The sequence below is a fragment of the Ixodes scapularis genome, unplaced genomic scaffold (assembly GCF_016920785.2).
Source record: "Ixodes scapularis isolate PalLabHiFi unplaced genomic scaffold, ASM1692078v2 PGA_scaffold8__174_contigs__length_109621045, whole genome shotgun sequence".
NCBI classification, from domain to species: Eukaryota; Metazoa; Arthropoda; class Arachnida; order Ixodida; family Ixodidae; genus Ixodes; species Ixodes scapularis.
In genome coordinates, this window is record NW_024609883.1 from 95901977 (window position 1) to 95914181 (window position 12205).

The 12205-nt window shown below is 44.2% G+C and overlaps 1 protein-coding gene across 1 annotated transcript in view; it reads right to left on the bottom strand.

Annotated features, from left to right (window-relative positions):
- Nucleotides 1–577: 577 nt before the first annotated feature.
- The window catches only part of LOC8029641 (sodium- and chloride-dependent GABA transporter 1), a 130836-nt gene continuing 119208 nt past the window's right edge, over nt 578–12205 (bottom strand). The window contains exons 8-12 of the mRNA XM_029993149.4: nt 11965–12096; nt 10411–10513; nt 9799–9899; nt 8697–8864; nt 578–6459 (exon numbers count right to left, since the gene is read on the bottom strand). Coding sequence (XP_029849009.1) covers nt 6364–6459; nt 8697–8864; nt 9799–9899; nt 10411–10513; nt 11965–12096 — 600 coding nt within the window. The 3' untranslated portion in view covers nt 578–6363. The remainder of the gene's footprint in view (nt 6460–8696; nt 8865–9798; nt 9900–10410; nt 10514–11964; nt 12097–12205) is intronic.

Below are 12205 nucleotides of genomic sequence, written 5' to 3' on the forward strand. Positions count from 1 at the left end.
CATATATATATATATATATATATATATATATATATATATATATAAAGTAAGGTAAATATAAAAACAATGGACCGGGAAAAGTTAATAAGTCAAAGATGTCGGAGTTACTAATTCGAAGTTTATTACGACGTTTCGAGCGGGGACCGCTCTTCATCAGGTGAAGCGGTCCCCGCTCGAAACGTCGTAATAAACTTTGAATTAGTAACTCCGACAGTAGGCATCTTTGACTTATATATATATATATATATATATATATATATACGTGTCCCCTTAAAAAGAAATTATGTTTTCATTGCAGTGTCCCTTCAAGTTAGCTGCCTTCGCGGAAATACACCAATAAAAATCAATGATTTGCATAGCTCTGAAGGGAACAAAAGTGAGAATTCCCAGAGGTTTAGTATTTCAGAGAGTAACAGAAGCACTTGTATGACTACTCCATGAAAGTTATCAATGACTATAAAATGGAATAACTGGTTTCTCTTGCTAAGCATATGTCATGCAAGCCTGCATATATCCCCCTCCTCTCTCTCCTATCTCTCCTTAGGCAGGACGCAGGGATTTCACACTGACGACAGAGGACTCGCAGTAATGAGTTAACGATCTTTATTATACTAGGGCAAGATGACGTCACTAGATCAGTTTACACATAATACAAACAGACTTGGACCGCGAAAATTTCACACTCAAGGACATATTGCTTGAACTATGGAAATTGACGATACTAAAACACAATTCAGTCACAAAGTAAAAAAAGAAAACAAATCAAAACCCCAATTTTATCAAATATTTTAATATATACCAAATGGTTATTCGTTATAGAACTGCAAGAAAATAAATAGTTTTGGCAAGTAAGTTATGCTTTCAAAGTTGTTTCGAGTCGCTTGGATAGTACATATATTTCGATCTGCTATGGCTTGCAAAGAATCGGATTTGAATAATTTGAGGAACAGTTGCACAGTTTTTTTTTTATTTCGTAGATATAGTTTATTATTACACTTCCGAAACCAGCAGATCCCTTCGCATGCTGGGAGTTATTACTTTTTTTTTTTATTACAACCTACCTGATGTAATGGGATACACAGCGAAGAGAACTTAATGTATTCAAACGTACGATTCAAAGCACATGAGCACTTTTAACGAACTCACAGTAACTAGATCTGAAGCTTTTATAATACAAGCAAAAAATAACGATACAGTGCACTAAATATGTCGCCGACATATACCCAAGCATAACCAGTGGTCCGGACGAAATAAAATCACAATAATAAGAAAAAAAAAATAACAATAAAAACCAAACCTCGGACATAAGGAGCTTCACACAACACCAGTATTTTTATACCGCGCGAACAAACATCAAGACGGCACATTGGTAGCACGAAAATACATGTAAAATACGTTTAACAAGTTTTCGAACGGGACTGTAGCATTTCGTGAGGGATTTTATCCGAGAGTGTGAGACCCTTTCCGGTTCTCGTCTCTTTGCAATACCGGCTGAAAGACAAGGCTGGGGCTTTTTTTTCCGCTGCGTCATCCCTGGTGGATCCACACAGCGCCACCTAGTGACGCCAAGACGCACGCGTCTTTCACTTGGCGGCGTGTACCTCGTCGATCTTCGACATGTTGCCGCTTAGGGGGGTCGAGGATCCATGAACGATGACGTCACGCACAGGCCTTGTCTTCGAGGCGGTATTGTCAGTGGCCCTACTTGCGAACGCGTACAATATACCCTCGCACTTTTGGTAAAGAATGAAACATCGATTTTCTGCCTCGCAGAAAATCGAGGTTATATACGCTGGGGCTTCCAAGAAACGCGCCAAAGCGTCATATCTTTTTTTAAGCCTAACCGAAACTTCGAGCGTCACACTGAACCACAGAGCGCCGGCCGCCTGTCTGAATGTTGTATACGGTTCAGATCAAGTATAGTGCTCGAGCTCTGGCGGCCCACTACCATCGCCCCGTGGACCCGACGAGTCCACGCGTACGATGGTAACCTGGCACCGGTTTCAGAGAGCACGGTTTGGGTAGACGCTAAAGCAGGAAAAGTGTCGTGTACAGCGCTAGTTCCCTGACGCGCTCGGTGTAAACGCGTAACATATACATAAAAATAAAACACGACAGCCACGCCATTTTTGGTGCCTGCTCGCAACATCGCAAAAGTCAGCGTACACTGGCACGCTTGAGGGTTCTACTTAGTTACGCTTTCTATGGCTAGGTGGCGCGAGCCGCCGCTCCATTTGAAAGGGTTTAGTCGTATGAATCCAGCCATCCATCTTCACGTTCAACGAGTGCGCGACAGGTTATTATTGCGCAAAGCCGGTTTTGAGGTTGGGGTTTGGAAGAGCTTGATGCTCCAAATCGCGCAATGAACAGTAATGATAAAAAGAGCGCTGCGTTCAAATCTGTAACAATGACGACACTTGTTTTTTGTTTGTTTGTTTGTTTCGCAAGCGCAAGCGTCTCAGCGGGAATTTTTTTTTTTACTTGGTTATAATACTCCCCACTTCTTGCACACTCTAGTACAACATTGTTCACTTGGAACGTCGTAGTAAGGAAGCAGCGACAACATTACAAGGACATGCTCAGATGGAACAGAATAGAAAGTGGAGGGTTGTCGAGAGATGACGTGGCAAGGTTTCCAGACATCGACGTGGAAGAACATCGAGATAATTTAGGATATTTTTTTTTTTCTCCAAAAACTTTGATTTCCTTCCGCTTGTTTCGAAGTTCCATGGAAGGTCCTCGTGGAAGACGTGGATTCTTAAAAATATGGAAGCATGTAAGACGAGAACTCGCTAGTCGTGGCTGTCTCGTGGCATCAATTCCCCTTCAAAAATATCTGGTCGAGTCAGAGAAGTCTCTTCACTTTCGTTTGCAGCTTGCTCACGTTTTTTCTTCTAAGGTAATATTGGCACTTACTTTGGTATTTTTCTTCAGATAATATTCGACGGTTCCGTTTTTTTACATGAATTGTGCCAGTTCCAACGCAGCGGACCTCTGCTTTCTTGCTATCATGCTGAAAACATGTCTTAAATATTGGACGAACTTGTGTTGCCTGATTTTGTCAAGTGGTGAGTGACTTCGCGAAACGTGTGAAACACGTCTTTGCCACTCGATGAGACTCACAGCCTACACGTTCCCAGCCTGCACAATTAGCGTTGCCAACGGACAAGCTCTGTTTGGTGTTGTCTCGAACGTTCGGATTAGTGTCTGCTAAACGCTTCTACATTTTCCAGATTCCGTGCGTCGTTTATTCGTTAAAACGTAGCCATCTTTGGTCTATGCTTAGACCAAAGAAATCAAGCCTTTTTTTTTTTCACTCGCTCGCTTGGAAGACATTTTTCGGAAGACGTTTGGGTCGCACTTTACGGATCCAATGAAGAGTCTGGAAGACGGTATACATAGCCGGCAACTTGCCTGACCGGTACGAACGTGTGTATACAATGCACTTATCATTGTCGCTACTCTTCTAAAGAAAGGTAAGTTAAAAGTGGCTTATCGATGTTTCTACAAAAAGGCTGCACCGGAGAGCAGATATATTGGTTTCTGGTTGATATGAAAAGAGACGTCCACGCAAAAGCCGGCAAAGTCCGGTACGGGTAAGGGTGAACGAACAGTCCTTCCTGGATGTACCCTGGGACAAAAGAAGAGCGGTCATGTGTCAGCCGCGTTGCCAACGGGGCAGATCCGGTGCGACCTCTAGAACATGGAAGACGTTGTGACTGTGTGTTTTATATGATGTGCGACACATGCGAACAGAGAATGTGCTCCCGCGCTGTCAAGTGGGGCGTGTGAAGGTTACGCGATGACACGCGTGAAAATTGGACTGTAGTTTAAAGCATTTACAAATATTCATTGCGTGTACCGCGTAATGTCCTTCTGAGAGCAACAACTTTGATAACTGATATTCGTACAATATGTTTACTTCTGTTTGGGTTTCTGTCGATTAAAGAAAATCGACAACAATACTTTTTTTGGGGGTTTATTTATAGCCGCTCTTTTTGTGATTGGTGATTAGAAAGCCTGAATTAAAATAAAAGAGTGGCTAAATCAAATGCAAACAAATAAAACAAACTACCGCGATAAATGATCATGATAGAACGTGGCTGTATTCTGACAAGAGCTGGAATTATTGGTCGAAATGAATGTGATGCATTACGTTTATTCTCATCTAAATCACGTGCAATCGTTTCATCTAGGAGGCTGCTTCTGAAAAGTGAAGTGCTCTGAATGTAAGGTTGAGGTATTTATCGCTAACTTGCAAGATGACGCATTGTGTGCTAGTCAAAGTTAAAAAAAAATATATGCTGGCATTGCTAAATTTTACCCATAAAATCTTTCTCAGTTTTCGTACTACCTACTGTGACGCGATGAAAACTTGGGTATAAAAAATTTACATTGGTGTGGCTGAGACTTTGATCTATATAGGCATATTTTTTTGTCTATGCCTATAACTAAACAAGGCAGTCGAGTTTTTAAAAGTTTAAAGTGAACAGGCCATCTTGTTTTTTTTTTTTTCTTCTTCTAGTACAATCTTTTATTTTTAAAAGATATTTAGTTAAAATAGATATGTCTTAATGCCCTCATTTTCCTTTCGCGGCTAACGTGGACAGTTCTACGAGACAGCTTCATCGGATATCATAGACTTTACAGCAATACCGACCATAGAAAAGGCTATTGGTAGACACTAAGATATTGTTTTGGTGTATCTGTCTTTCTTGTAAAAGATCGTCCTCTATAGAACAGTCAATTACGCATAGGGTCTGGAAAGTGTTATATATATATATATATATTAACTTTTGCACCTTGCAGTAACACCAGATATCTCACTATATTCATTGTAGTTGTGATACACGCAAATCTAAGAGAAAACGCTACACAACAAGCGAGCTCCTGTAGAAAACACATGTGCGGGATTGTGCTCGTGAAACTCACACATATCACTTTAGATTGTGTGACTGGGTTAGGCTGTAGTAAGTCGCTTGATTACAGAGTTCGATTACAGAATTAAATGGAGTTGTAATCCAGTTGAAGCCGTGATAATAAAAAAAAAATATCGACGAAAAAGAAATGGCGTTTTATGCTGTTATTATGTAAAGTTCAGAAAAAAAAAAAACGCTTAAGTTATATTTAGGTGAACTTTGATACTTAGTAGTTGTGCGTGAGATGTAGAGAAAGTGAATAAAAAGTGAATCTTAGAGATCCAGGTGACAGGGAAAATGACAACCTCCCTATAGTATACCTCGCATAGTTATCAACCGAGGTTGCGTGATGGAGGACAAACAATGCATGAAAGGCTAGATATAATGGCGTGTTCACGGTTCTACATGGAACGGATGAGAAAACCACAAAGTCATCAATTTTGAGTTCAACAATGGGCAGTTCACCTAAATGTTTTTTTTTTTTTTCTTTTAAGAACGTACCGGGTGGGAAGTGCTTCTTCGCTGTAAGTTTTGGTTTCTGAGGACGTCCAGGGCCCTTCTCAAACAACCCACATGACAAACAAAAAAAGTATGTGTTTTATGAGATTTTTAGGCCGCGAAAATAACTTGTGCACTCTTTGGATAATACAGTATAGCATTCGAAAGTATGAACCGAAAAGCGATAATACAGAAAACAAAATACATCATTGCCTATACTGAAAAAAATGAAAACAATAATTACGATTCAGAACCGATATTCACAAAACACAGCCAGCCAACAGGCCACAGGGACACACGCAACACCTGTCTCGACTAGGCGCACGCTCTAAGAAAGGTCTGTTAGTTCGCTTTCCTGCAGAACACAGAGACGTCCAATCACGGCGAACGGCAGAACGATCTCGGCGAATGATAAGCTCGGTATACTATGAGATTGGAAAACTCCAATGCGTGCAAGGAAAATCAGAATTTTTTTTTTTTTTTTTTGTGACTAATCATATTTTTAGCGTCGTGATTCTCTGGGATTCGTCTATTGCTCGCCGTGAATGGCCGCCTCCGTGTAGTGCAGGAAAGTCAACTCACACACTTTTGTTTCGAGCGTAGAAGCATATTACATTGCTCTAAAAAAAAAAATAAGAAAAAAAGCTATACGATGCAACGACCGCCATTGGCGTTCGACGCACGGGAGGTTCGGGATTAACGCCGAGGGCCTTTCACCAGCAGGACGAGTCAAAGGACACTGGGACGATGACGAAGCAATACTCAACTAGCGGCCATCTTGGTTTTTGGTGTGGCGCGCATGCGCGCAAGATAGGCTGCCCAGCGTGACGTCATCGTCGTCCTCCGGAGATCCCTTGGCGGGAGATGGTTCGGCGAATATACAAAGACTCGTAGCCCCCGTTCCCTCGGAGGCAAGGGCCGCGTGCAAGCGGTCAAGGGACGTTCCTTAGACGGCCGTGGCCGCCGTGCCGCTTTCCCGGTGCTTCCGTGCCCGGATCTCGGCGCTGATGTCGATGTCTGGCCGGAACAGCTCCTTGCACCGCTGGGAGGGAACGAGCAGAGGGTGGCACAGTTGGATTGGACCGTTCACAAAGCGACATCGAATATCGCCACATTTCGGGCATCGCTTCCAGGGCGAGGTTGTGGTTGGCCACGAGTTCGCGCCCGAAGGTCGATGAAAGGCTCGTGTCCAACAGGTTTGGACCCGAGCGTAGATCGAGCGGTGACGCAGAACTCGCGTCTAATAGATTTGGACTCGAGTTTACGCCGAAAGCTGACGCAGAATTCGAGTCGGATACGTGCTCTTTAAAGTGCATGCCCTAAATATAACGATCTCGGATAATTGACGCCTAACATTTCCAAAAAATGTTCTGTTGTATTTTTTTTACACCACAAGGATGTAAGACGGTAGCAATCGATATGCTTCTGTGAAGATTTGAACTACCTAAAGCTAAGATAGAAGAGAGCAAAATTTATTATCTAAATTTTAGTTGTTTTTGTTGAATTAAATATAATTTTCAAAATACAAATCTCTTCCGTAGATAATGCTGTTTTTGTAAAAGAAACTTTTCTCCTGCAAAAGCAATTTTCTTTTTTTTTTTTAAATACCAATTTTTTTTAGAGCAGAAATATGTTTTTGGTTGAAAAGAAATCTGGAGCTGTGTGCAAGATTGTCGTTTACTGATTTATTTAATTATATAATTTTATGCAGTTAACAAGGGGTGGCAGCACTCGTTACGAAAAGATGAGAGAACCGAAATACCAAGTCACCTGTTCTAAAAAAAAAAGCGCATTGTTTTTCGGTGCATTGCAAACGCGAAACTTTACATGAACATAAAAGAGAGCACTTGCACGCATTTCTTGTAATTCACATTACAGGCTTACAGAGGACCTTGCTATTTGCGTGATTTAGTTTTAAAAGTAAGCAAAAGGTTGTTTACTTTACGCGAACAATTAAATCTGCGTTCACACGTTTGAAGTAAAAAAGAACCGCTTATCTACTTTATTAACCGAAGGAACTAGGGTACAGACGCCAGGGTACTTTACACTGAAGAGGGAATCTTAATGAGGCTATCCCGTAAAGTAGTGTCTCATGTCTTGACCCTTCTCAATGAGTACTCGCATTACTACACTTTAAGAAATATCTGCGCGTCTACTTACCCGCAAAACACTCGAAGAGCCAATCTCTGCGATCTACGAAGTCAGCTCAGCGAATGATGAGGCGGAACATCTGTTTAGACCTAAAAATGAAGTCTGCGCTGTAGCATTACGCAATGCAAAGCGTCATGCTTGCATTGCGTAATGCCACAGCGCAGACTTCATTTTTAGGTCTAAACAGATGTTCCGCCTCATCATTCGCTGAGCTGATTTCGTAGATCGCAATGACTGGCTCTTTGAGTGTTTTGCGGGTAAGTAGAGGCGCAGGCATTTCTTAGAGTGTACTTCGTCTAAGAGCAGTTAAGACTTGGTCATAGCTCATAATTTACTCGATAATCATGTAAATGGTATGCAACAAGGTGGCGGAAGGCAGGACTTGGACCTGAACTTTCCGGTCTCTGAGCTATTAGGGGAGTTTTCGTAGACTGCGTTTCCCCCTCCGCTAAGTTCTCCGCAACGAAGAACCTGCTACTGCGCCTGCGCGCCAATGACCTTGACTATAGAGTTGCAGGTATCGTAGCGGGTTGCGGAGAGGGTTGCGGGATGGCGAAAACGATATGCGAGAACTCCTTCTTGCTCGCGCATCGTGGATAGGGTAAAGTAAAATGATATATAAAAAAAAATCATGAGCTATTCCATATTGTGAAGATGGATGGCCAGCGAAGCTGTTTAGCAGACGACACAGACCCGCCCCGAGGAGCCGGAGAAAACTAGACACGCGCGACTGGAGCGCCACCCGGCAGAAAATAGTCACGCGCTACGGGACCGCCACCCCGGGAAAGCGGAAGGAAAGGAAGCTAGACACGCAAGCGCTTGGAATGACGACATGGTGCGAGCGTAGACATGGCCGACGCCGGTCGCATAGCGGCAAATTTTTTAGGAACCTTTATTATCTACCTGAGAGTCGAGTGATCTTGAAAAGGGTGCCTATGGATAACTAATCTATTGAAAATGCATAACCAAGCGATGAGACGTATAAGCTTTTGCACAGTATGAAGCGATTTTGCATCAACTTCGGGACCTGAGTTTTTGTTGACGCACACGAAATATCCATGGAACCCTAGCCATAAACAGCTTCGCTGTAATCGCGGTGCAGGGCCCGCTCGGTATGAAGCCGCGTACCGTGCGTAGATCCCCGGGGGTGACGATGAACTTGTAGATCGCGTATCCAGGGATGCAGAGCATGGTGGAGAGCGCCAGGAACCATCCGACCAGCTGACCCCACCAGGGGTACACGTAGTCGATGTACGTCAGGGGTCGGTACTGCACAAGGCTGAACACGAAGACCCCCTGCGAGGACCAAGAGGGGCAACTCGGTCGTTTGGGGAACGCACAGACAGTGAAAGTCGGCGTGACCGAGCGATTTAGGTTCGGAAACTCGGGCAGAAAGGCTGCGATGACGAGACACATTACCTCATTACCATTACTGTTTTTGTGCTTCGTCATTCGTGGTTATTTTTATATCGTTCGACACCAATTGGCTTCCTCCGCGCTCTGCAGGAAAATAAACTCACGGTCGTTGCTGTTGCTCAATGATCGATTTTCGTTGTTTTTTATGTAAAATTACTTGAGCGATGAGAGCCTGCCATTGTTTTGACACCCACGCAAACATATGTAAGGTACGTCACCGTATGTGGCACATTTTTTTTTTTTTACGTGGTGTCAAACATTGTACTCTAATCGTTACAAAATTGATTAGACTCCCGGAACTCTTTAGCACCTGCTAACTATTCAGCTTTTTTTCTTTGATTCTTTTCTGTAACTCACGTTCGACGTTATCTTAGACGTGTGTTTCGACTAATGTTTTAAACATTGTGCGTGCTTGTTTTCTTTTTTTCTTTTTGTACATTTTAGTTTTGATCCTAGATGAATTGTAGACGTAGTTTTACTTCTTGCTCTGAGTACCTTAAAAAACCTGGAGCCTCTGCTCTCCCGTAATGCAGCTGGGGGAGCCAATCGCGGCATTCTACGGAGGGCCAATGAACACGGTGGAACGTCATGCTCAGTGCTGCCAGAACGCAGACTGTCTTCTACGGTTTACAGATATATTAGCTTGTCCCTCGGATTGGCCGAGTTCCCCCGTGGATTCCATTCATTGGCTGTTCCAAGTGTTTTCCGGGAAAGCATAAACGCTCTCGATTTCTTCGAGTGCACGAAGACATATTTCGGGCGTGTTTTTTTGAGACCGGTGTCTCGACGAGAAGACAGTGCTCAAATGACTCACGAAGCAGACGCAGGGCGTGAGGAAGACCCAGCAGATCTTCCACCAGATGCAGGGGCGGTAGCCGATCATGTCCTCCAGGTTCTGGTAGTAGCGCGCCGCACCTGTCAAGGACACCGAAACCAATATGCAGCGTGTCCCGATTAATTCTGCTTAATATTATTTTGTTTCTATAATGGCGGATGTGAAGTATGCATCGGCGACCCTCCCCGCCCACAGGTAGCGCTTGCCGTCTGGGCTAGATGCCAAAGTTTCGAGACCGTGACCGTTACCTTATTTGAAAAAGCGATCTTCTGATAGTACAATTGCGGAAATGGGGCCCGTTTTCGGTAACAGGCGCCATTCAGCTCAGTGTTTCCGATAGCTCTGTGGGCCACAATTTTCCCGTTGAAAATTTTCAGAAAATCGCTTATAACTTTTGAGTAAGGTAACGGTTTTTTCTAAAACTTTGGCATCTGGTTCGAATAAAATTTGAAGAAGGGAGGAAGAGAATGCGCCACTTTTCCCAGGTACAGGGACTTTACTCTTGTCTGCTCTTGTCTGAGGTCTCGTCCACTTGACGTAAATGGTCGTAAACAGCCCCGAATATGTGAACCAGCCTTAGCCGTTGCTTACCGTATGACCAGGATATGGAGACGACCTCGAAGAATATGAGGAAGAGGAGAGCAAACCCGCTGGCGGCGTAATATTCGAAGAGCTGGAAGACGTACATACCGCCCTGCAAACATGGAGATGGACAATGCGCACTCAAGATCACGGCGAGACATTTGGCAGGGTAACAAACCTGGACCTGCCTACTTCCTTTCAAAGAGTTCACTGATGTACAGGGGGGATCGGCGAATACTTAAAAATAAATAAATCGTAATAGGGTGATTGAAAAAAAAAAAAAAAAAACACCTTTTTCCGGGAACAAGCTGCTAGGCTATGCCGGCCTTCGGGGATAGAAAAAAGCGTACTAATTAGCTAAATTATAAAGTAAATTGTACTAATTAGCTTTTCAATTAGTGCTCTCCGCATAGCTTCGCGTCTACCCCCTAATCATTCGAACCAGAGCTCGGTGCTCTGAAGACTCCTCCTCTTTCTCAGTTTCTGCCCGTGTAAGACAGGCGCTGCATTTTACGGCATTCCGAAAAGACGTCCATTCTGGACGCTTTTCTAGGTTTCGGTGTCTTATCGGAGCACAGCCTTTTCCCAGTGATCCTTCCCCCCACGCGGAGGAGACGCGAAACTAAAGGCCCGTTCACACTCTTACTACCGACTTCGATCGAGTGAGACCAGACCGGTTTTTAAGCCTCCTGCGACGTCTTCCGCTGCAGCGGAGCTGGTCCTAAGAAGTCGCAAGAGGCTTGAAAACTGGTCTGGTCTCTCTCGGTCTTACTCGGTCGTAAGAGTGTGAACGGCGCTTTTAGCCTCGCCTGCCTAGTAGGATGAAAGGAAGCATGGCGCACCTGAGTTTCAAACGCAGACGAAAAGAAAATCGGGGGATTTAACTTTCATGAGGAACACGGAGACAGCCAATCACAGAGAGCAATACGGGGTTTAGCTAATGCGTAGAGCAAGTCGCCTGCCTCTTGCGCAGGAGTTGCGGTGACGTCAGAAAGACGCCGAGCCCTGATTGGCTTCGATTGGAGGATAGTGGGTAGACCTCAATGCTATATACATGCCTCGAGGTCGACCCACTATTTTCTTTTCAGTCAGCCAATAAGAGCTCGGCATTCTGACATCATCGCAACCCCTGTGCAAGAAGCAGACAAACTTGCGCTCCGCATAGTTTTAGTATAGAGTATCCAACGTTAGCGTTGCGTGTTCCATACTGCGCGTGCGTCGAATCCAAACTGCGGTTTTGGACTGGCGCGTGGCGACTACGCGCATGCGCAGCGTGGATCACGCAACGCTAGCGCACAGCGCTTGCTTTTGTTCATATACGCAATACTAATTCTCTAATTACGAAAGCTCGGAACACGATTAAGTAAAAAGCAAAAGCTATGCGTGCAGAGATATACGTCATGCTAACATCGCATTTTTCAGATCTAATCGTATTAGCAGCTTCGTCATTTATTGCGATCCCTCTGTTCACCATGACTGGTGCTGTCTTCGTGTTCTGCAAAAAAAGTCCCGTATTTTTTTATTTTTTTTTTTGGCATATGTTGTGTGGCGGAGCGCGCTCACCTGAGTGACGAAACTCAGTCCGATGAGGTAGGAGACGAAGCAGACGACGGCGATGAAGATCTCTTTTCGAGGTCTCAGCTGGCGCGGCCACTCGTCCACCACAGCCGTGATGAAGCCCTCGAGTGTGCAGAACTGCGGCCCGGAAAGTCCAAACGTATCGTTGCGCGCAAGCTCAAAACCCTCTCCGAGAAATCTAGTGCGTCTGCTTTTCAGCAGATCATTTGGGAGAGCTGCCACCTAG